Source organism: Pelodiscus sinensis, chromosome 1 (assembly GCF_049634645.1).
Source record: "Pelodiscus sinensis isolate JC-2024 chromosome 1, ASM4963464v1, whole genome shotgun sequence".
In the NCBI taxonomy this organism is placed as follows: Eukaryota; Metazoa; Chordata; order Testudines; family Trionychidae; genus Pelodiscus; species Pelodiscus sinensis.
Window position 1 is genome coordinate 304,658,977 of NC_134711.1, and position 21,711 is coordinate 304,680,687.

At 41.8% G+C, this 21,711-nt stretch overlaps 1 protein-coding gene across 2 annotated transcripts in view; it reads right to left on the bottom strand.

Annotated features, from left to right (window-relative positions):
* Nucleotides 1-4,592: 4,592 nt before the first annotated feature.
* TMEM123 (transmembrane protein 123) overlaps nucleotides 4,593-21,711 on the bottom strand; it is a 42,925-nt gene continuing 25,806 nt past the window's right edge. For both annotated transcript variants that reach the window (XM_075919298.1, XM_075919297.1), the window contains 3 exons: nucleotides 14,748-14,915; nucleotides 11,102-11,255; nucleotides 4,593-6,868 (listed from right to left, as the gene is read on the bottom strand). In XM_075919298.1, the coding sequence (XP_075775413.1) occupies nucleotides 6,844-6,868; nucleotides 11,102-11,255; nucleotides 14,748-14,915 (347 nt within the window). In that variant the 3' untranslated portion in view covers nucleotides 4,593-6,843. The remainder of the gene's footprint in view (nucleotides 6,869-11,101; nucleotides 11,256-14,747; nucleotides 14,916-21,711) is intronic.

The window sequence follows — 21,711 nt, forward strand, 5'->3', positions numbered from 1 at the left end:
CCAAAGGTGGGGGGAACCCTGCATCCTTACCTCACCAGATCTTGGGTCACCAGAGCTACAGCAAGGTAAACACCCAGGCTACGTCTAGACTGGCCACATAAGACGGAATAGGCATGCAAAGCAGGCAAGTCAGAATAGGGAAATCCGTGGGGGATTTAAATATCCCTCGCGGGATTTAAATAAACATGGCCACTGCTTTTTTTCCGGCTTGGGGAAAAGCTGGAAAAGAGCGTCTAGACTGGCGCGATCCTCCGGAATAAAGCCCTTTTCCGGAGGATCTCTTAGGAATAGATGCTCTTTTCCGGCTTTTCCCCAAGCTGGAAAAAAAGCGGCGGCCATGTTTATTTAAATCCCGTGGGGGATATTTAAATCCCCCGCGGATTTCCCTATTCTGACTTGCCTGCTTTGCATGCCTCTTCCGGAGAAGGGGTCAGTCTAGCTCAAGAACATATGCAAATGAGGGTTGGCATGCCTCATTTGCATATTTAATGAGACCCCCATTTTGTGCAAGAAGGAGCAGACTACACTGCTCCTTCTTGTGCAAGAGGTGTTCTGCTGCTTATTTTCAGGCAGAATGGCTCTTGCGCAAGAAGGAGCAATGTAGTCTGCTCCTTGTACAAAATGGTAGCTCATTAAATATGCAAATGAGGCATGCTGATATTCATGGCTGTGCCTCATTTGCATATGTTCTTGTGCAAGGCTGGCCAGTGTAGACAGTCCCATTTTGCAGGGAGACAAACCTAAAGGCACTGACTTTGAAAAGTGCCAGGCAATGCTTGATCTCTGGATCTGCCCGAGGCCTTGTTCCCCCTCCACCACTTTCCCTATGGCCCCACCTCTTCCTGCCCTGCCTTTTCCCACCAAGTTCCGCCCCCTCAGAGCATGCTGTGTCCTTGTTCCTCCTCCAGTTCCAAATGCTGCAAAGCAGTTGATTGCAGCATATAAGAGGCACAGGGAGGGAGGAGTAGGTGTTGATTTACTGGGCCTGCCAGCAGGAAGGAAACCCAGGCAAGAGCTGATAAGAGTCTGCTGGTGGACTGCTCAGCACGCACCAATTTTTGCAGCCCCCAAGCATTCATGGAGTCAGTACCAATGCCTACACCAATCATCTCCCCCATTCCTATTTCGGTGGGAGAGTCCTGAAATGTACATTTGTTTCCAATGCCCTGCCTGAGGCTCAGGGATGTGTGACTTAGCCCCTCCTCCTGCCCCAAGGCCCTGCTCCCTGCATCTCATCTTTCCCCCTTCCTCCCAAAATCCCACCCTTGCCAGGCAAGTAGTATATGTCAGCCAGGGATTCTGCCCTAGCACCAGAGTTCTGTATCGCTGATTATTGGGGAGGGCAAGCCCCTGCATCTGTGGCTAATACTTGTGGGTTCAAACTTCTCAGGGCACTGGTTAAAGTGACCCTGCTTAGTTTGACTTTGAAGGGAGAAGACATGAAGTTGGAATTTTTTATAATAAAATTAATCCTACACACGTCTCCATTTGTCTGTCTGTGGGTGGAGATGATTAAGTTTGCTCTGAGGACAGACTAAAAAACTGTATATGGGTGATATCTCCCTGCCTAGATGGAATGAATAGGCCTCAAAAATTGGCCGAAACCTACCCAGATCAGCAAGGGGTCCAGACAGACAATGCAAATTCCAGCGACTCATGAATGGACTCTACAGTTGGAAGCTCCGGCCGGGGAAGTTGTGAACTCAGCATGATCCTGCCTGGAGAACAAAGGACGGAGCTGTAGACAGGTGTGGATATAGAATTGGCTGCTAGAAGAAAGTGGAAGCTTTGGGCGAAAGCCTAAGACCAGAAAGCTAGGAATCTTGGCTTTGGGTTGGCCTCTCAGCTATTCCAAGGACTTTCAATTTCTGCAGTTAGGTGACCAATAAATTATCTTGATTGAAAGTCTCAGAGGGTAGCCATATTAGTCTATAACTGTAATGAGTAGTCCTGTGGTACCTTAGAGCTTAACAAAAATATATATAGTATCATGAGCTTTTGTGGGCAAAACCCACTTCTTCAGATGAGCTCGAGTGGAGGAAAACGGGAGAATTCAGAACAGAAAAAGAATGGAGGGGAAAAATACCTGTCAATTGTAGTGCCGGTGCTAATGAGGCTGAGTGGGTGGAAGTGTCCCACGCTTAACTTTTGATGTCAATCAGGTGTTAAATGTAAGGAAAGCTTGTTTTATAATGGGCCATCCAGTTAGTGTCTTTGTTTGGGCCAAGGGAAAGTGGGTCAAATTTGCATATCAAGGTCAATTCCACACACACTTTCTGTAGTTGACTTGTGAAATTCCTTTGTAGAAGAACAGATTGAATGAGAGCTTTGTGGTACAGAAGGAGCCTTCCACAGGAGTCTGCCTTGACTGGTTTAATCACAGAGACAGGGATTGTTGGTACTAAAGGCCCTGTCTCAGAGTCTTGGATGACACAGGGCTGCCAAGGGACCCAGCCCATTAAAGAGGTTACAGCCAAGAGACTGATGCCCGGTATAGATTAGAGTCTGTGAATTTATAATAGGCCCTCAAATTTCTTACTCTCCAGGGATGTGACTCCAGCTAGCTACTATGTCTTGGGAAAATTAGTGACCTGTAATTGTTTCCTTTGAAACTGCTCTGACAGGCTTCTCACACAGCGACTTCCCTCCCTACTGGAGTGTGTGGGGGAGTGGAACTGGAAGGGGGGGGGGGGTAAGGAAGTGGTGTTATATATAGAGAGGAAATGTTGGTTGGCTTTTGTTTTCTTTTTTAAGATCTTCAGCCTTTGTTGCTTGGCTTACTTTGGGATTTCTGATCCCTGCACAATGATGAGACTGAGCAGGTGGTGTGCAACTGCTACATAATGAGGAGCCCTGGTTCTTGTTCCCCATGCTTACAGTAGTTTAAGGACTCATAACCTTAACAATTTTGAGGTATGCTTCAGCTTTTTCTTTAGGAAGCTGAAACCCAGAAGTGAAAATCCTGTTGTACTATCTTCAGAAAAGCAAAGTTGTACGTCACTAATTTTCTACTTCCTGAAGATAAAAATAGAGCAGCAGAGTGAAACAGCTATTCCAGTACATAGTTCAAAAACAGGAACTCCACTGAAATGCAAGATTAAATAACACTTGCAGTTGGGGGAGGGGGAAATCACACAGCTAGCATCAATTTAAGATTAATTTTATTAAGGTAAAGCTGGGGTGCAAAAATTGATGAATTATAATGTGATTTTTAGAAAACTAAGTTAGAAGGGGCAGATTTTGTTTTGAGGAAAGATAGCTTCTGAAATGTGCATAACGTAGTTCAGCTAAGCTTCTGTTCTGCTAGGTGTGGAAGATGGGAATGCTGTGTACATAAGTGAGAACAGAATTTTTAGGCTGTGATTTGCCCACTGGCTATGACAAAAGGTGAATTTAGTTTAAAAGAAAAAATAAAGGCAAATATACAGAAGTTTAAAACCCCCAAGTAACTCATGAACTCTAGCCCTGCCTGTTTTTTGTTCTGTAAACTCTTTGAATTATTAGAACATCCACAGCTAAATATAACTTTCAGATTCCTTTTGTAGTCCAATTTTGCACTTTTGGGCTCAGTTCAAATTTTTGTTTTTTAAAAATGGAAGTTTGAGCAAAACCAGATTGTCCTTTTATATGTTATCTGCATGGGGAAAACCCCAAAATGTTTTTTCCCATATACAATTTAATTAGAAATTTTGCATACAGATATTTTGAGTGATGTCTGAAGATAGACCAAAGGCTCATTTTTTACATGACACTGAGATAAAAAATGCAAGCCATGACCGAATAGAATGTATTTTGAATAGTTATGAGAATTAAAAATCTCAAATCTGATGCCTGCACTGTAGTTTTCTTTAAAAAACAACAATAAACAAACAACAAAACCCCACAAACTTGTATGGGGTTTAACATCTTGTATTTCATTATAAGGAAGTCAATTTTACAATTGTAAGACTATCTGCATATTCTGTGTAACATTTCCAGAGTGGATGAATTGACAGATCTTTGGACCTTTCCATTGTATGTTCTCACAATGCATCTACTCTGGAAATGTTGAAGCTAAGTTAAAAGAGCTTTACAACAAAGCAACTCAGCCTAGAGAGTTGAGAACCTGGATGTAATCCCATTTTTGCTATATCAGCTGCATGTCCGTAGGATAAGCACAATAGCTAGGCAATGATCAGACAATCAAGTTTGCTAAATAGCTAAGCATTTTAAGGCCCTGATTCTTCAAGTTACTCCGTATGGGCAGATATCATTAGACTGTAAATTCTGACCCTTAGTTGTGAGTAGGACTCCATAATTTTTACTTCCTATGCACTCACCTAAAGGAATTTAATTTTTCTTTGAATCATATACTGCTACATCTTAACTGGAGACAGTAATATTGTTTTGCACACATCAACTACAAATAATAAAATAAAATACATTTTAAACTGCAGAAGTTCTGGCAAAAAATTAAGCTCTTTTGTGTTCTACCATCTAAAAAAGAGCATCATTAAATACCTGTATATTCACATTTTCATCCAACTTTTTTTGAATGACTCTGAAGGAATTACAACACTTTTTAATAAAATAAAAAATACACTGGACCTACATTCTGGTAGCAAAGGCAAACATTTTATTATTCATCTGTACAAGAGGTCAGAGGATCTCAGTAACTCTACTGAGTAGCACTGAATACAGTAAAACTCTGGGTAACTACAAAAAACGAGCTGTAATTCTGTAGAACAATTTGCAAACTGTATCTATCTATATATAGACAAGATTTTCCCCAATACCGTGAAATTAACAAAACTTTAAAATACTTTTTTTTTTTTTTTTTTTTTTTTTTTTTAAAGAAAAGAAGTTTAATAGCATAGTCCTACAAACCCTTCTTCTTGGGAATACTCAAACGAGTAACTACTGATTGCAGAGTGAGAGAGAGGACTACCCCTGGCGGCAAGGGTTTGCAGGTCTGGGTCTTATATACAGAAATAATTTTATCTTCATGACAGATTTTTTTTTAATAAACTCCTATGAAAGTACAAGACTTAAAAGAGTGGAACATTTCTAAACAAAACAGTAACTGGTATAAGACTTGTTTCCACCAAAGTGCTGCACTAAACACTACTAGCCACCTTGCATGGAAAAATGCTTCTGGCCAAACTATCCAACAGCTGTCTAATAATTATGTGGTTGTGTCTAAGATGGTGAGTTCTCATTAGCAGTAACCATCAAAGCAGCTCTTCATTACAGGCACTTTTCCATACAGGGCTAGTGCAAAGAGAAACTGACTAGCAGTGAACATTAGCTCACTGAAATAATCTGAAACCTCCAGTCTTTGCAGTCTGAGTCTCATATGAATCTTCTTAATTAAAGTCAGGACTACCTCAGTGTAAACATTACATCAGTATAAATGAGAAGGGAATGAGAAATCAGTGTCAGGCCCCTTGCATATGACTTCCAATGAAATGAGGAGCTGATTAAAATTCCATTGGTCTTGCCCACTGGGAGTCTTTTCATTGACTTCACTGGACTTTGTACTAGTCCCTAATGTGAAAGCACAGATACACCAGGTCCTGCAGTTTTAAGACTGCAGGGCATACATACATATTTTAAATGCTAGCTTACTTATTATGCTTTACCATTGGCATTTGAAGAATTACTTACTCCCAACGGTTCCTAAAATCCTAATAAAACCCTTCTATAAAGCTTCCTACTAAAACAAAGCAGGGATTTTAAGTTATATTCAAGCTAGAACAATTTTCAGTGGAGATCTTCATCTTCACAATAGGAGAAAACCTTTTTTTCTTAAAATACAATTGTATCTCAATCACACCATTGTGACTTGCTGGATATGAACCACTAATTCAATTCTAAATAAAGCGTATAGTACAATGATTATCTAGTCCATTTCAACTTGTACACCACTTAATAAGAGAGAAGTCCTCTCATGGACCGTAACTCCTTCCCATACCAATTCCCCACAACTTGATTATCACTTATTCCATTCTGCAGACCCAGAGGCAATGGTAGGAAGCACACAAAGGGTCACGTGCCCCGTGAGATTTTAGCCAGGGTTCATATGTCCCTCCATTGCATGCCATCAGAACATTCAGACCCCAACTATCAACAGTTCTGTGTAATCTCTGGGCAGACCCATCAAAGAAGGTGTCATCTGAGGACCATATTTTAATTACACATTTTCTATCATCCTCTTCTCTACAGTTTACAACATTATCAAATCACATAACTTTACTAGTATCAACCCTGATCTATATTTTTTAAAGACAAAGTTTAAGATTCCCAAATCATTAACAGAAGTGTTCTCAAGTTTTAAATGACTAATAAATACATTTTAATATAAAATTGTAGAAAAATCACTTCCTGTTGTATTTTACCTGCCAAATCTATTACATTTTTCATTAACTGTGACTATTATTATTTGTTCAGCCCATTGTACCAACACAGAACTATTTGCAGTTATGGAGTATGTAGGCAATAATCAAATGTATTCACAATTTTAATGTCATGTGGCACTTTATGGTAATGATTGGGTATCTCAAAATTTGTATGCATTTATTTTAAAAAGCATTTCAGTTCATCTTTAGATAATGAACTTCAAAGATTTGTTTTAATTGTATCAATAACAGGGCACATTTCTGCAAAGTGGTAACTTCTTCCAGCTCCCACTGAAGAAATGGGAGCTCACTGTGCTTGGGAGAATTTTGACACTGTGCAGAATCAGATCTACAGATGCATTAGAGTGACTGGGACCATCGCTATGAAAGGAAAAACTATTTTCAAACATATGCTCTGAAAGCAGCGGTGGAGTTCGCTTTCATCATTTGCATCCCTGAAGTATCTTTAAATGATGGCATCATGTTCATCACTGTAACAGAAACACAGTAATTATTATTTTGCAAAAGCATCAATAATCTACAGCATAATATCAAAAGTTTCAGAATATCATTATCCACTTTACTGCTAGGAAGGTTTATTGGCTAATAAAAGGCACTCATTCTGGCAAGTGCTGAATACCCAAAATAGGGATGTTAAATTTTGTTGAATCAGCTAATTGAGTAGTTGATGGAATTTCCATTGACTACTCGATTAGTCAATAAGGGGCAGGTGGGGTGCTCACTATCCTGGGTGCACCTCAGCCTTTTAAATGTAGTAAGAGATGGCTCTTTAAAAGGAAGAAGAGCAGAGGGGAACACGGGGCAAGCGTGTTCTGACTGCGGCGCATCAGACTTTGGAATGTAGCAAGAGCCCTGTGGGTTTTGGTGGCTGACTGTCTTCTTATAATCAATAATTTTGAAATGTTATCAGACAAAACAATTCAGTTTGTTTAGCCTGATTTTTCTCTGGAAACCTGTATTGCTTCTTGGTTACAGTTGTGTTATCCTTTCTGGCCTAAACTTTTAGAAGTGCTGAGCATCTGAAACTCTAGTTGAAGTCTAGGTGCTGTGTAAACAAGGCTCCTGAAAATTCTTCTGATTGTCTCCAATTTCTTCTAGATTTGGACTTAAAGTTGTCAAATGGCACCACTGCCAGGGCACCACTTCAGATACACTTGGTTTTTCTTCTATAGGTTGAAACTCTCTTAACTGGGATTCCCTAGTCCAGCAAAATATATGGTCTGGAACGAATGTTGCAGGATCAGAGAGTCCTGGTGAATGGCCAGCAGTGTAATGGGCTGCCTGCAGTGAGCTGACGACGGGCCATCCAGCGCGTGGCAGGTCTGCTCACTGCAGGCAGCCCATTACAGAGACAGGCATGTGGCTGCCCAGTAAGGCTGAGAGCCGCGGTAGCTCAGGGAGGCAGGGATCCACAGTGTGCGCCTAGCTGCCCAGCAGGACCCAGAGCCTCAGCGCAGCTGCCCGGTGCAACGTGAAGCCACAGCAGTGATGTGTCCAGCGGGGTCGGCAGAGCAACGGGGCCAGCAGGAGGTGAGGAGGTCACTGGAAGGCCAGATGGGGCGCTGGCAGCAGGGGGTCCAGACATGACCTCCCCATGTCTGGCCAAATCCCTCACCCAGGACCAGTGAGGTCCCGAGGGTGCTGGACCAGGAAGGTCCAACCTGTTCTTTTCTAATACTTTTCCAGTTATCCACACCTTTTTCAAAAGAGATTTTATTCATTTGATAGGTTCATTAACCAGCTCTTAACATCAGGGGAAAAATTCGCTCAGATTCACTAACTGGCATAACGTACATTCCAATCTAGGAAGTACCTCATTTTACCTGCTTTTTATCAATAGTTATTCTGACAATGTGGTCATTATTTCCTAAGCATCAACACCTATCTAATGAGAAAAATCAAGACAAGACTGTTTTTTAAAAGTATCAGTGATCAGCCAGGAGTACTGCACCGAGTGGTTTTCGTGAAACGACAGGAGCAACTATCACTACAGTGCTTTGAAATGCAGTATTGCCAACTCCAAATTTCATCACGACTTTCAAATTATATGATGCTATTCTCAAAGCCCAACCCCTGGAGTCATGTGAGTACATGAGGCATCCTAGTTTTCATTTTAAACAAAGAAGTTTCCAGCCCCCATTGCTGTGGAGAAAAGATGAAAAGACACTAATCAAAAGATTCCAAAAACAAAAGGCAAATAAAGAATGCCCATTTTTAAAAAAAATCATGATTTTGGAGCTATTTTTATATGGGGTGGCGGGACTTCATACATGATTTTTGAAGACTTAGAATTGGCTATACTGGGAAAGGAATGGCTGAAAATAAGAGTTAGTAGATGACTCTTGCATGTGGTTCTTTATTTGGAGGGGGCTGGATGAACAGCAGAGTGTTGGAAGATAAAAATGAGGGGGTAGAGTTATAACTCGATGGATCCTGTGATCAACAAACAGATGTCAAAAGAGGGAGAGATACCAGAATTCCCTGACACTATCAAGTTCCAACAAGTCAGCTCAAGTAAAACAAAAACCACCAATTGACATGGAGAATGGAAACCAAAGGGAGTACAGCTGTGGTGAGCAACCTGTGGCCCATGGGCTGCATGTGACCCTTGGGGCTCTCTGCGTGTCTTGTGAGACATTTTGTTTATTGTTGCTCACGTGACATGGCTGCCAGATTCCACTAGTTTCCGTCTGCATAGTTTTTTCCTACCAGTATTACTAAATCGACAAACACCTAAAGCAAAGGCATGTGAAGTGAGGCTTGCACTGACTGCACACCATTGACTGTGAGAGCTGGGCACTCCCTCTGAACCCAGTCAAAGTGCTACTACAATTCAATTGGCACCTCCTGCAAATTCCAGGCATGCAAGTGCAATGAGCAAAACCACCCATCTTGGGAGATTGTCTTGGTTATGACAATCTTGCGGCTCATTGAGATGAAGAATGGCCACTCAAGTGGCCCACTCACTATCACTGGAGTAAAGCAGTCTAGTGTAAAGATGTCTCAACTTCTGACCAAGCGGGTCTGATACCCCAGGGTGAAATTTTAGTTTGGACAGAAATGCACAATTAAAAAAAAAAAGAGAGAGAGAGAAGAAGGCATCTTAGTAAGAAAAGCAAAAGACATTCTCTTAACCTATACATCTGAAATATGTCCTGACAAAAAAGTGCAGTCAAAATAGCTATTATTCCAAGGGGTAACATACCCTAATAAGCCAAAAAACATGCAGTAGCTTGATCAGTAATTAAGAAACAAGTACTGCATGGGATTAAAAAAGAAAGCAGAGGTAAGTAATCCTAATAAGTGACTCTACAACAAGGAAACCAGTCTGTAAATTATAGCACAGGGTAAAAGGGAAAGAGCAATAGTCATTTAATTCCCAGAATCTGGCACGTGCATCCCACACAGCTAGGTTAACACAGAAGATGGAGCTGTTCTACTATAGAAAATGAAGAAAAAGAAAAGATGCCATCAAGAGAATCTATACGCAGATAGAGGGCAAATGAAAAACCAGGAAGAAGTATTTAATGGCCATACAGGTAGTAGGAATGTTACTACAGATGGGTACAATAAGTACAGAAGGGATAGAGAGGGAGATAGAGGAATAGCAGCTACATGCAGAACACAAAGAAATAGTAAAACTGGTGTTATTTGTGAAAGAGATATGGATGTGGGTGACAGAGAATTCTTCAGACATCAGAGTTCATAAAAGAAATATTTACTAGAATTCTTCACTGCTGAATATTAACATGCCAAATTCTGAAAGAGGGCTGGAGGGTTCTAAAAGGCAGCACAATTACAGCATAACAGAACTATGCAAAAGAGGAATGCAGAAAACGAAAGATGATCAACATATCTTTCTGAGGAACTTCTCAAAAGATCCCACTAAAATCCCAACCGTAACCTTTATTGTGGAAATGGAGAAGGAAGAGGAAACAAGATTAGAAATCAATCAAAACTTTCCATGAAATAAATAAGGACAACAAAAAAGCAGACTGAATGAACTTAGACTAGCAAAAGGGCAGGGGGAGTAGGGAAGGATTCTACGGAACAAATTAGCATTATTATTTATTAGGGCTGTCAACTGACATGCGTTAATGCCTGCAATTAATGCAGGACAGGATTAACATGTTAATCACTGGTGTTAATGCTGAGCTGCCCCTTTGAAGTGCCGCTGCAGCGCTTAAAAGTTGCTTTGCAACCTGAAGCCAGGGATCAGCTGGAGTTTCCAGCTGATCCCAGGTTCCGAATGCACCACCGCAGTGCTTCATATGGGCAGCGCTACAGAGAGCCGGGGTCAGCTGGGGACTCCAGCTGATCTCAGGCTTCTGCAGCGCTGCTCCTTTGAAACGCTGCGACAGCATTTCAAAGGGGCAGCACACACGATTAATTGTGCGATTAATCACAATTAAATTTTTAAATCGCTTCACAATCCTATTATTTATTTGTATTATTGTAATGCCTAGCATAATGGTCCATTGTGCTAGGCATTATATGAACAAGGAACCGAAAATCTAAGTAATAAACCCCCCCATAAAAATAGGCCCCACAAATAAAGGATCAGCTGAAGAGGTGAAAATGATGAAAGCTCTACATGATTGAGATACTGACCTTTTAAAAAATCTTCACTGAATAAGAAAATAAAGCATTTCCTTCCCTTCATTTCCAACAAGAAAGCAACAAATTCAGAGGGGGATACTTACATAGTTCGGTACTGAACTCCTCTTCTTGAGTGATATGTTTTACATCCAACGTAGAGAATGGCTAGCAGTCCAAGTGTCAGCACAATGCCACCAACAAAACTTCCCACATCAAATCTAGAAGTTCTGGCTAGTACACCTGCAGATTTTGGTGTGGCTAAGATGAAAACAAAAAGATGTTTTTACAATGTTTGTAACTTTTACTATAATGTATCATGACTATAGTTACTGTCTAGGTTCTTATATACCTTCTGTCCAACCATCATATCATCCAAGGACCTAAGGTGACAATTTTCTTCAGTACTGTTGGTGAAATACTAATCCAGAGCACATTCCTAAGTGCCAGATTATGGCCAGCTTCAGCACATATGATGAATGAGGAGGATGGCACTAGGACCTGCTTTGCTCCCTAACACACCTGCATAGGGTCCGGTAAGAGTCCAACTGGCAGGCAACCCCTCTTTTACACAACACCTTTCTGCCCTGATTAGTGGAACTGGCCAAGCATGGAGTGGGGAATGCAACAGACTCTCTTCCAGGTTGGTGCTTTCTAGAGATCCACAGAAGAGCTAGGACTTTAGAACACCAAACACAAACTGATCAGTCATAACCAAATACTCATTTGCATGCCTAGATTCCCATGCTATGATATATTCTCACCACACTGTTTTTATTAGAAATGACTAGACAGCGACTCCTCTTGTTTATCTGAATCAAGACTCAGACTTAGAAAAACTGGGTTTTTTTCACCTTGAGATACAGCTATTCAGCATAACAGAAACCTGCATAATCAGCCTCTGCCTATGAGAGTCCTGCCCCAGAGATCATGTACCAGGGTAACTCATCCCCCAGTTTCACCCAGATAATTCCAATCCCAAACTGATTTAACTGCTGAGGATCCCAGTCAAAAGATGCAATTTGAGCTGCTGTAGCCAATCAACGTTCCTTGGCACCTGCTGATATTAACAGGCTCTTCTCACACTAAAACACTTCAGCTAACTGGAAGCATACAATCTGCTTGTAAGTGTCAATGTGGGAATTATGGGAGTGGTTTGGGTCAGCAGCTGCCTGCTGAGGAACACTGACACTGCGAGCCTTATGTTCACATCTGATAATATTCCCTCATATGCAGTGTAACCCACTCAGTGTGGCATTATGTCCACCTCCTCTGGTGACAGGTCACACACAGAAGTTCCTGAGTCTGCTACAGTTTTGGCTAACAGAGCTACATCTTTCAGCTCAGGAAGTAGAGACTCGAGTGTTCAGAACTAGCGGTCCCAAATTCAATCCCTGCTGCCAACTATCCATCCAAAGCTGTGGTATTAAATAAGTTCATTAGGACCTATACTTCCTAAATGGAACGGTCATGCATAGGAACTATACTACACGAAAACAGGTCATTTAGAATATTAATTGAGTTCAACTGAGAGTTTAGATTTGATACTTGATAATGAAATCCTCTCCCAAATTGAATTACTGCCTTCAGAGAAAAAAGAATGGAAGGAATGACAGAAATATTGAAGCTGAGTTCTTTAGCCTCCTGATGAGTTCATGCTATCTTCTATAACAGGCTTTCATCCAACATGGGTCTCATGTAGGAGAGAGAATGTCTCATATTTTTAGTAAACAAGTAGGGCCTTTCTTGGCTTCACCGTCAGCATGCTCACAGAATGTTAACTGCATAACTATTGCCAGATGGTAAGATGGTGTTGTCACTATACATTTTCCCTTTGTTGTTGGTACAGAGATAAACTCTTAGAAATTCTTCTCCAGCATCTGGAGGCTGTATATCATCAACTAAATGAACTCAGCAAGTGTAACAGGCTTAGCTGATATCAACACAGAATCCTAGAAGCTGGAGAGAAGAGGGACTTATCAGGTTATCTAAAGTGTGTCACCCTTTCAATGCACCATCATTATCTATTATGTTTGTATTGAAGTTTTCAGTTTCAATTTTCATAGCAGGGGAGAGGTACATATTTTGGTCATACAAAGGTCTGGTGAACAACTGCTAAAAAAAAAGGACCCTGGTGAAAGGACAATATAAATGATCTAGTCCATCATGAACAAATCAAGTTCTCATCAAATAACTGTTCTTGTAAAACTCGTGTCTCTGAACTCAAAATACTGAGTTACCACTAACACAGTATACAAGCAAAATGCAGGACAATGTAGCACTTTAAAGACTAACAAGATGGTTTATTAGATGATGAGCTTTCGTGGGCCAGACCCACTTCCTCAGATCAAATAGTGGAAGAAAATAGTCACAACCATATATACCAAAGGATACAATTTAAAAAAAATGAACACATATGAAAAGGACAAATCACATTTCAGAACAGGAAGGGGATGCAGGGGCGGGGGGGAAGGAAGGAAGGTAAGTGTCTGCGAATTGATGATATTAGAGGTGGGGAGAGTGGGATGTCTGTGTGCTAATGGTATTAGAGGTGATAATTGGGGAAGCTATCTTGGTAATGGGTAAGATAGTTTGAGTATTTGTTCATTCCTTCCCGGAGAGTGTCGAATTTTAACATGAATGACAGTTCAGAGGATTCCCTTTCAAGTGTAGATGTAAAAGGTCTTTGTAGCAGAATGCATTCTGCACTTTTACATCTGCACTTGAAAGGGAATCCTCTGAACTGTCATTCATGTTAAAATTCGACACTCTCCGGGAAGGAATGAACAAATACTCAAACTATCTTACCCATTACCAAGATAGCTTCCCCAATTATCACCTCTAATACCATTAGCACACAGACATCCCACTCTCCCCACCTCTAATATCATCAATTCGCAGACACTTACCTTCCTTCCCCCCCACCCCTGCATCCCCTTCCAGTTCTGAAATGTGATTTGTCCTTTTCATATGTGTTCATTTTTTTTTAATTGTATCCTTTGGTATATATGGTTGTGACTATTTTCTTCCACTATTTGATCTGAGGAAGTGGGTCTGGCCCACGAAAGCTCATCATCTAATAAACCATCTTGTTAGTCTTTAAAGTGATACATTGTCCTGCATTTTGCTTCAGCTACCCCAGACTAACACGGCTACATTTCTATCACAGTATACAGGGTAGTTCCATTCCTTAATATCACTACAAAAAACCCTAGTCAAATTATTCATTAACTTTTAGCTTGAAGATTGGATTTTTAAAAGGTAGTAAAGGAGTAGGGTGCCCATTCCAAGGTCCCATGTAACATTTTCAAAACTGACTTGGAGTTTTAATTTTTTAACTCAGTTGAACAAAACTTCATTTTTATTTAAGTGTTGGCAGGTCAGAATCTGACCTCAATTATAGCTCTGTAAATCTTTCTGTGGAGTAACCCAAGATTTACTCTAGTAACTCAGTAGATTCTTTTTTCTTTTAAGGAAATGTTGACGGCTGCAGTTCATAAACAATGGAGAAACATGTATAAGATAGCCAATCAGATAATACTATAATTAACGGTAAGTCTGGCATGTTTATTTCTTGAATATGAATTCACCAATATGTGCCATTTAAAAACTCCCAAATGCACATTGGGTCAAATGGCCTTTTCCTAAAGGAGATACTTAAAGCTAGCTTTCAAAGACTGCCAAACAATGTCGGTAACAGAAGAATATATGTTAGCACACTGTGGGAAATAGGCAGGAGTCTATAGTACGTACCCGTTACAGAGGTGGAAGGAGACATAGTCTTGGAAGTGGTCACTGTGACATTGATTGTGGATCGTGTTGTTGTACTGGGCTTTGAGGCGGTGGTTGGTTTAGCTGTCTGTATGGTGGTATTGGTAGTGGTGACTATCTGGGTGGTGGTGATGGTTGTTTTGGTAGAACCTATAAAAAGTGCACAATAATGGTAATACAGGGAAAAACATTTAAAAAGACAATGCTAACCATAACTCAAATTGCAGCTTTTGATTGACAGTTTTGAGAGATTCTGTGTAAAAAAAAAATCTATTTTTGTTCCCTTGCAAAATGGCAAACTATCCCTTCAGAAAGGAGGGATCACATTTATCATGTTCTGCTCCTGTAAGCATTTATGCTACCAGCACATTGTTTCAGGTCTTAGAGACCACCTCCCCACGTGCACTTCCCAATGCTAGTGCCCAGTGTTCAACTCCAGGAATGGATGACAGGGGCCTCTGCTGGGTAAACTGCTCTATCCTACGCCTAGTTAGAGCCCACATTTGGGAGACTATTATGCACAATGAATTTCTTCAACCTGCTTTTTCTTTTTCTTAACTTGAGCTCAGAGCAATGACAGTGCTTTGGAGGTAGTAGGAAGAGAAGTGGGTTTGACTTCTGCAAATTGTTAGCTTATCCATTAGGTGAAAATATTGTCAATACAGATTATTGTTGTCAGCAAAAAGAAAAGAAAACACATGAGGAAAAATTCTGATCAATTTCACAAGTGTTAAAGTCTTTAGTGATTCTGCTGAATTCAACAGCATTAATTTGGATTTGCACTGATCTACATCTAGCTATGAAAAACAATTTTACTATAAAATGCCAATACTTTTTACATTGCTCCAATTAAAGTCCACGGCAAAACTCCAACAGGCTTCAGTGATTATCCCTAAATTCATAAATTACTCTTGATGATGACACTGACTCTACTTACATTGCAGGTGTGTCAAAGCTGTTTTTATATAAAGAGATTTCTGTTCCCAATCCTATTCTTAATGATGACCTCAGTTTAGGAAAGCAACTCTATTCTGGAAAGCACTTAAGCACATGATTTATAGTTGAAGTTATGCAGATTCTTACACGTTACTGAATTAAGGATGTTAAATTGTGGTTATCTGGCTAATCGTGTAGTAAATATAATTTGTATCGACTACATGATCAGTCTATAAGGGCCGCTCTGCAGAGGATAGCTACAGGAGCCGCTCTGCAGGGGATAGCTCCAGGAGCCAACTCAAGCTGGGATTGAGCAGTCCCCAGCTTGTGCTGGCTCTGGGAGCCACCCGTGCTGTGGCTCTGCATTTTAAATCTAGTAAGGGCCACCAGGCTCTTGCTACATTTAAAATGTGAGGTGGCTCCTGTCCAGGGTGAGGCAGGACAACTGCCTGATGGGATCCCTGTGGACAGGGGCTGCTGCCGGAGCACCCAGTACCGGCTCCTATTGGAAGTGAGTAGTCAATACTCCACTCGACTAACCAATAAGTTTATGCATGCTTATCGGGTAATCCACTAGTCGACTATCCACTAACATCCCTATAATGAATCAGGGCTTTGAGTGAGTGATTATAAGACTGAGATCTTAAAGATTTCAAAATGACAAATCTTAATTATTCATAGAATCACAGGACTGGAAGGGACATCAAGAGGTCATCTAGTCTAGTCCCCTGAACTCTTGGCAAGACTAAGTATTATTTACCCCAGTGGTTCTCAACTTATTTACCATTGTACCTACCTATGCAGCTCTCTATACGTTGTGTGGGTTACATCCACACAATATATACACTACCTGGACAGCTACCAAAAAACCAAAACAACCCCCCCTCCCACCAAAAACCAGGGTTTAGTATGTGTTGTAAGACAGCAATATAATTAAAATCAATATAGAATCTTTCATTTCAACACTGGCAAATATCTACCAAAAGCATTTAAATTAGCAAAACAAATCAAAAGATTAATTATTAAACTTAATTTACTGTAAGGGCTACACTGCACAGTATATTACCACCCTCACTTCTGGGGGGCTGCTGGTAGTTTGGCTGGACTGAGGCCTGGAGAGCACAGCTGCAGAGACTGTTTGCAAAGATGGGGAATCCTGCTTGGTGCCCTCCAACCAGAGACAGTTCTCCATATACCCAAACCCTCCTCAGACTTCCCTCCCCCTGGAAATGCTGCACCATCATCCAACCCGCACTGGGATTTTGGTCCTTGGGTTGGGAAGCCCACTTCAGTGGGGGTCACTCACTCCGTGATCTTGGAAGGCATGGGGGTGCTGAGCACCTCAGCCTAGTGCCAATGCTGCCAGGATGGGGAGGGGCTGATGTCGCTGGGCCTGATCCTGCGAGGCGGCTGATGTTGGGATTAATACTGCATCACCGCATTTTTATATCCTCTTGGCCAGCTCTTCACCTGGGGCAGGTGCCTGTCATGCCCTACTCTAGTTACAGCACTGATGATGCCACAGACGCTGGAGCTGTCTGCTGTCTGGGCCTCAAGCAGGCTGTGTTCTGAGAACCACAGAGCTGGACCATCCCAGACAGATGTTTGTCTAATCTGCTCTTAAAATGACGGAGATTGCATAACCTCCCTTGGCAATTTATTACAATGCTTAACTAACCTGACAGTTAACATTTTTTTCCTAATGTCTACCTAAATCATCCTTGCTACAATTTAAGACCATTGTTTTTAGTCCTCACCTCAGAGGCTAGAGAACTATTTTTCTCCTTTCTACTTGTGACAATCTTTTATGTACCTAAAAACTGTTATGTTCCCCAAATTATTTTGTCATTCCTCCTAGATCATGTTTTCTAGGCCTTTAATAATTTTATTACTCTTTTCTGGACTCTCAGGAAAGATTCATCCACATCTTTCCTGAAATATGCCACTCAGAACCATATACAGTACTCCAGTTAAGACCTATTCAGCACAGAATTGAGCGCACAAATTACTTATTGTATCTTGCTTACAACACTCCTCTTAATACATTCCAGAAAGATGTTTGTTTTTTTGCAAAAGTGATAAACTGTTAACTCATATTTAGCTAGTGATCCACCGATCCCTTTCCACTCTATTCCTTTGGAAGTCCTTTCCCATTTTGTGTGTGTGCATGTGACTGTCCCTTCCTAAGTGGGATATCTGGCATTTGTCCTTATGAAATTTCATCCTATTTACTTCACATCATTTCTCTAATTTTTTCAGATAATTTTGAACATTAATCCTATCCTCCAAAGCACTTGCAATCCCTCTCACAGCTTGATATTGTCCATAGATTTTGTAAATGTATTCTCAATACCATTATCTAAATCAATCATGAAAATACCCAATCAAATTGATCTCTGTGGGACCCCATTTGCTAACCTTTCCAGCTCACATGTGAATCAGTGATAACTATTCTTTGGGAATTCTTTTCCAACCAATTATGCACCCATCTTATAGTAGCTCCATCTATGTTGCATCTCTTGTTTATGAAAAGTTCGAATGAGGCAGTATCAATAGTTTTACTGAAGTTAAGAAATATCATATCTACCACTTCCTCATATCCATAAGGCTTTTTTTATTACATCTGAAATCACAGCACAAAAGAATACCCATCAGATTCATATTAGATCCTGGATTTCTTATGGTCCTCCCTATTAGGGTGAAAATTAAACTAAGTACTACTACATGAGGAACAGCTATTTATGCTACTGCAGAGAGGGATGAACTTGCTGAATTTCAAAGAATGGAATGCTGTTTCACAAATTCTGGCTGACATGATTTTTTAAAAACTTTGATTCTACTCTTACCAAACACTCTCTCTCCTAAGAAAGTGACAGTGAACTGTTCAGAATAAAAATACTATAGGGAAAGATACAAAATAGAATAGATTAATATGATGTATCTGATGTAATGAAATCCTGAATACAGAGGTAGAAGAGTAGAAAAATACTGAGAAATGTAAATCCTAAAAGAAAACATTAATGTAAAACTGAAACATTAGATAGGTTGAACCTGTCTAATGCAGCACACTCTAATCCGGCGAAATCCGTAGTCCACAATGATTTTAGTTGTCTGGATGTCCACTTACTGGGTGTGGCCAAGTTTTCCATGGTCCCATAAAGTTTGTTTACAGCCATCAGTCCTGGCTCTCAGTGTTTTGTGCTGTTATTTAGCTCTAATTTAACCCTAAATGTCTTCTAAGAGACCAGTCAACAGTGAAAGAGCTGGTAATGCTGCTAGACAAAACTGACCTGACCTCCCATGGTTCAATTAGGTCCTGAGGGTGCTGAAACTAGAGAGGTTCAACCTGTATAACTGAAATTTTCCCAAACAGAAAATATTGGTCAAAGCAGTTTTCTATTTATCTCCCCAAATTACTATATGCAAAGCTCTATTCATAGCTGGCTACCTTTGCATTACTTATATAATCATATGGCATCTAAGGTTCATCCAGATAAAATGGAATATTTGTATGTTAGTTTATTCAAATGTACAGTAATGCTAATGCTTTCTTGAATCAAATGAAAATAAAAATTTCAATTTAGTTACATACACAAATGGGCACTCAGCTTGCACTCTTTCCCGTTTAGAACTATATAACCTCTTACTGAATGGCATTATGATGAACAAAGCTTTATTTAAAACCTGAGAAATCATATTTTGATCTTAGGAATGAGATTCTCCCAAAGACTGAGTAACATTGCTTCAAACACAGCTGAGAACAAGAAAGAGAATTGAGAGGCTGCAGTACTGATCTATGAGACTGTGAAATAAAACTTGAAAAGGGAAGTGGTAGAAACCTCACTCCTAGAGACATTTAAACCTGGACTTATCAAAATATTAGAACATATACTGTAGAGAACACTACACCACCCGCATAATACATCTTATTTATCACTCTCCTTTTATACTACAGGCAGTCCCCGACTTATGCGGATCTGATTTATGTCGGATCCGCACTTACGAACGGGGCTTTTCTCGCCTCAGAGCTCATGGGTGGCGGGTCGCCACCTGTGTCCTCCGGGGCGAGAAAAGCTTCTCCCGGTCTCCCTGGTCTGCTGGTGGGGATCCAGCAAAGCCGCTGGACCCCCCCAGCAGACCAGGGACACCCGAGCAAAGCCGCCGCCTGGGCAAACGAGCAAAGCCCAGGCGGCGGCTTTGCTCTGGTGTCCCTGGTCTGCTGGGGGGGTCCAGCGGCTTTGCTGGACCCCCCCCAGCAGACCAGGGGGACAGGAGCAGAGCCGCGGAGCACGCCCGCAGCGGGACAGCCCACGCCTGGGCTGTCCCGCTGCGGGCGTGCTCCGCAGCTTTGCTCTCGGTCTCCCTGGTCTGCAGGGAGACGGGGAGCAAAGCCTTGGAGCACACCCGCAGTGGGACAGCCCAGGCGCGCTTGAGCTGTCCCGCTGCGGGTGTGCTCCGTGGCTTTGCTCCCCATCTCCCTGGTCTGACCAGCAAACCAGGGAGATGGGGAGCAAAGCCTCGGAGCACGCCAGCAGTGGGACAGCCGCGGCGTGCCTGGACTGTCCCGCTGCCCGCGTGCTCTGCGGCTTTGCTCCGTGTCAACCTGGTCTGCTGGGGGGGGGGGGGGGGGTTGCAGCTAGTGCCCGCCCCCCCCAGCAGACCAGGCTTTTCTTGCCTACCCCTGGGGTAGAGCAGCTGGGGGCTGCCGGGTTGGTCCCGCAGCGCCGCTCGGGACCAACCCAGCAGCACCCCAGTTGCTCTGCCCCAGGCGTCCTGATTCAGCCGCTGCTGGTCAGTTTCAGCAGCGGCTGAATCAGGACGCCTGGGGCAGAGCAGCTGGGGTGCTGCTGGGTTGCTCCAGTAGCACCGAGGAGACGCGCTACTGGAGCAACCCAGCAGCACCCCAGCTGCTCTGCCCCAGGTGTCCCCAAGTCAGCCGCTGCTGAAACTGACCAGCAGCTGACTACAGGAAGCCCAAGGCAGAGTTGCTCTGCCCCAGGCTTCCTGGAATCAGGCGCTGATCAGTTTCAGCAGCAGCTGACTTGGGGACGCCTGGGTTTCTTAAGTTGAATCTGTATGTAAGTCAGAACTGGCATCCAGATTCAGCCACAGTTGAAACTGATCAGTTTCAGCAGCGGCTGACGCCAGTTCCGACTTACATACAGATTCAACTTAAGAACAAACCTACAGTCCCTATCTTGTACGTAACCGGGGGACTGCCTGTATAACAAAATACAGGACTATGTAGCACTTTAAAGACTAACAAGATGGTTTATTAGTCTTGTTAGTCTTTAAAGCGCTACGTAGTTCCGTTTTTTGTTTCAGTTACACTAGACTAACACGGCTACATTTCTATCACTTTTATACTATGGGATGGTACATAATATCTCTTGTGCAATTCAAAGGCAACATTCATTCAGATTAAATATCTGGTTTTGTTCCATTCACATGCTTACCTTGTAGCAATTAGGAAATTCAGCTCCTCTCTGAAGCATGTGTAAAACACATTGAGTAAAATACAGAACACATTTTAAAAATGATATGCAAACCCTCCAAATGGCACAATCATCTGTAAATATCAAAACTGCCCTTGCCATAGGGCTTGAACCTGCAGAGGAGGGTTGACAAAAAATAATGTTGAGATACCAGAAGGGCTGCTGAGCACAGAGCTTTGTTACCTATAATGCAGTACAGTGGACTACAGTGGGATGAGGCTCGTACTGCTGGTAGGTGGACTGGCAGGACCACTACTGTGTGTACCCTATGAGATAGATATCTTTGTGACCTTCAGACTTTTCAGTCGCTAGTTGATTTTGCTGGCATTTTTTTTTTTGAAGAGAAGGTCTTAAACACATCCACAACTACTGGGGAGGGGAAGGGGTGGAGAGGGAGAGGTGTATTATGATTATAAGAATCAGTGACAAGACACACTTGCATTCATTGGATTGTACTGTCACCCATATCCTGGACATACCATGTTACATCCTGGGCTCTGAAAGCTGAGCTTGGT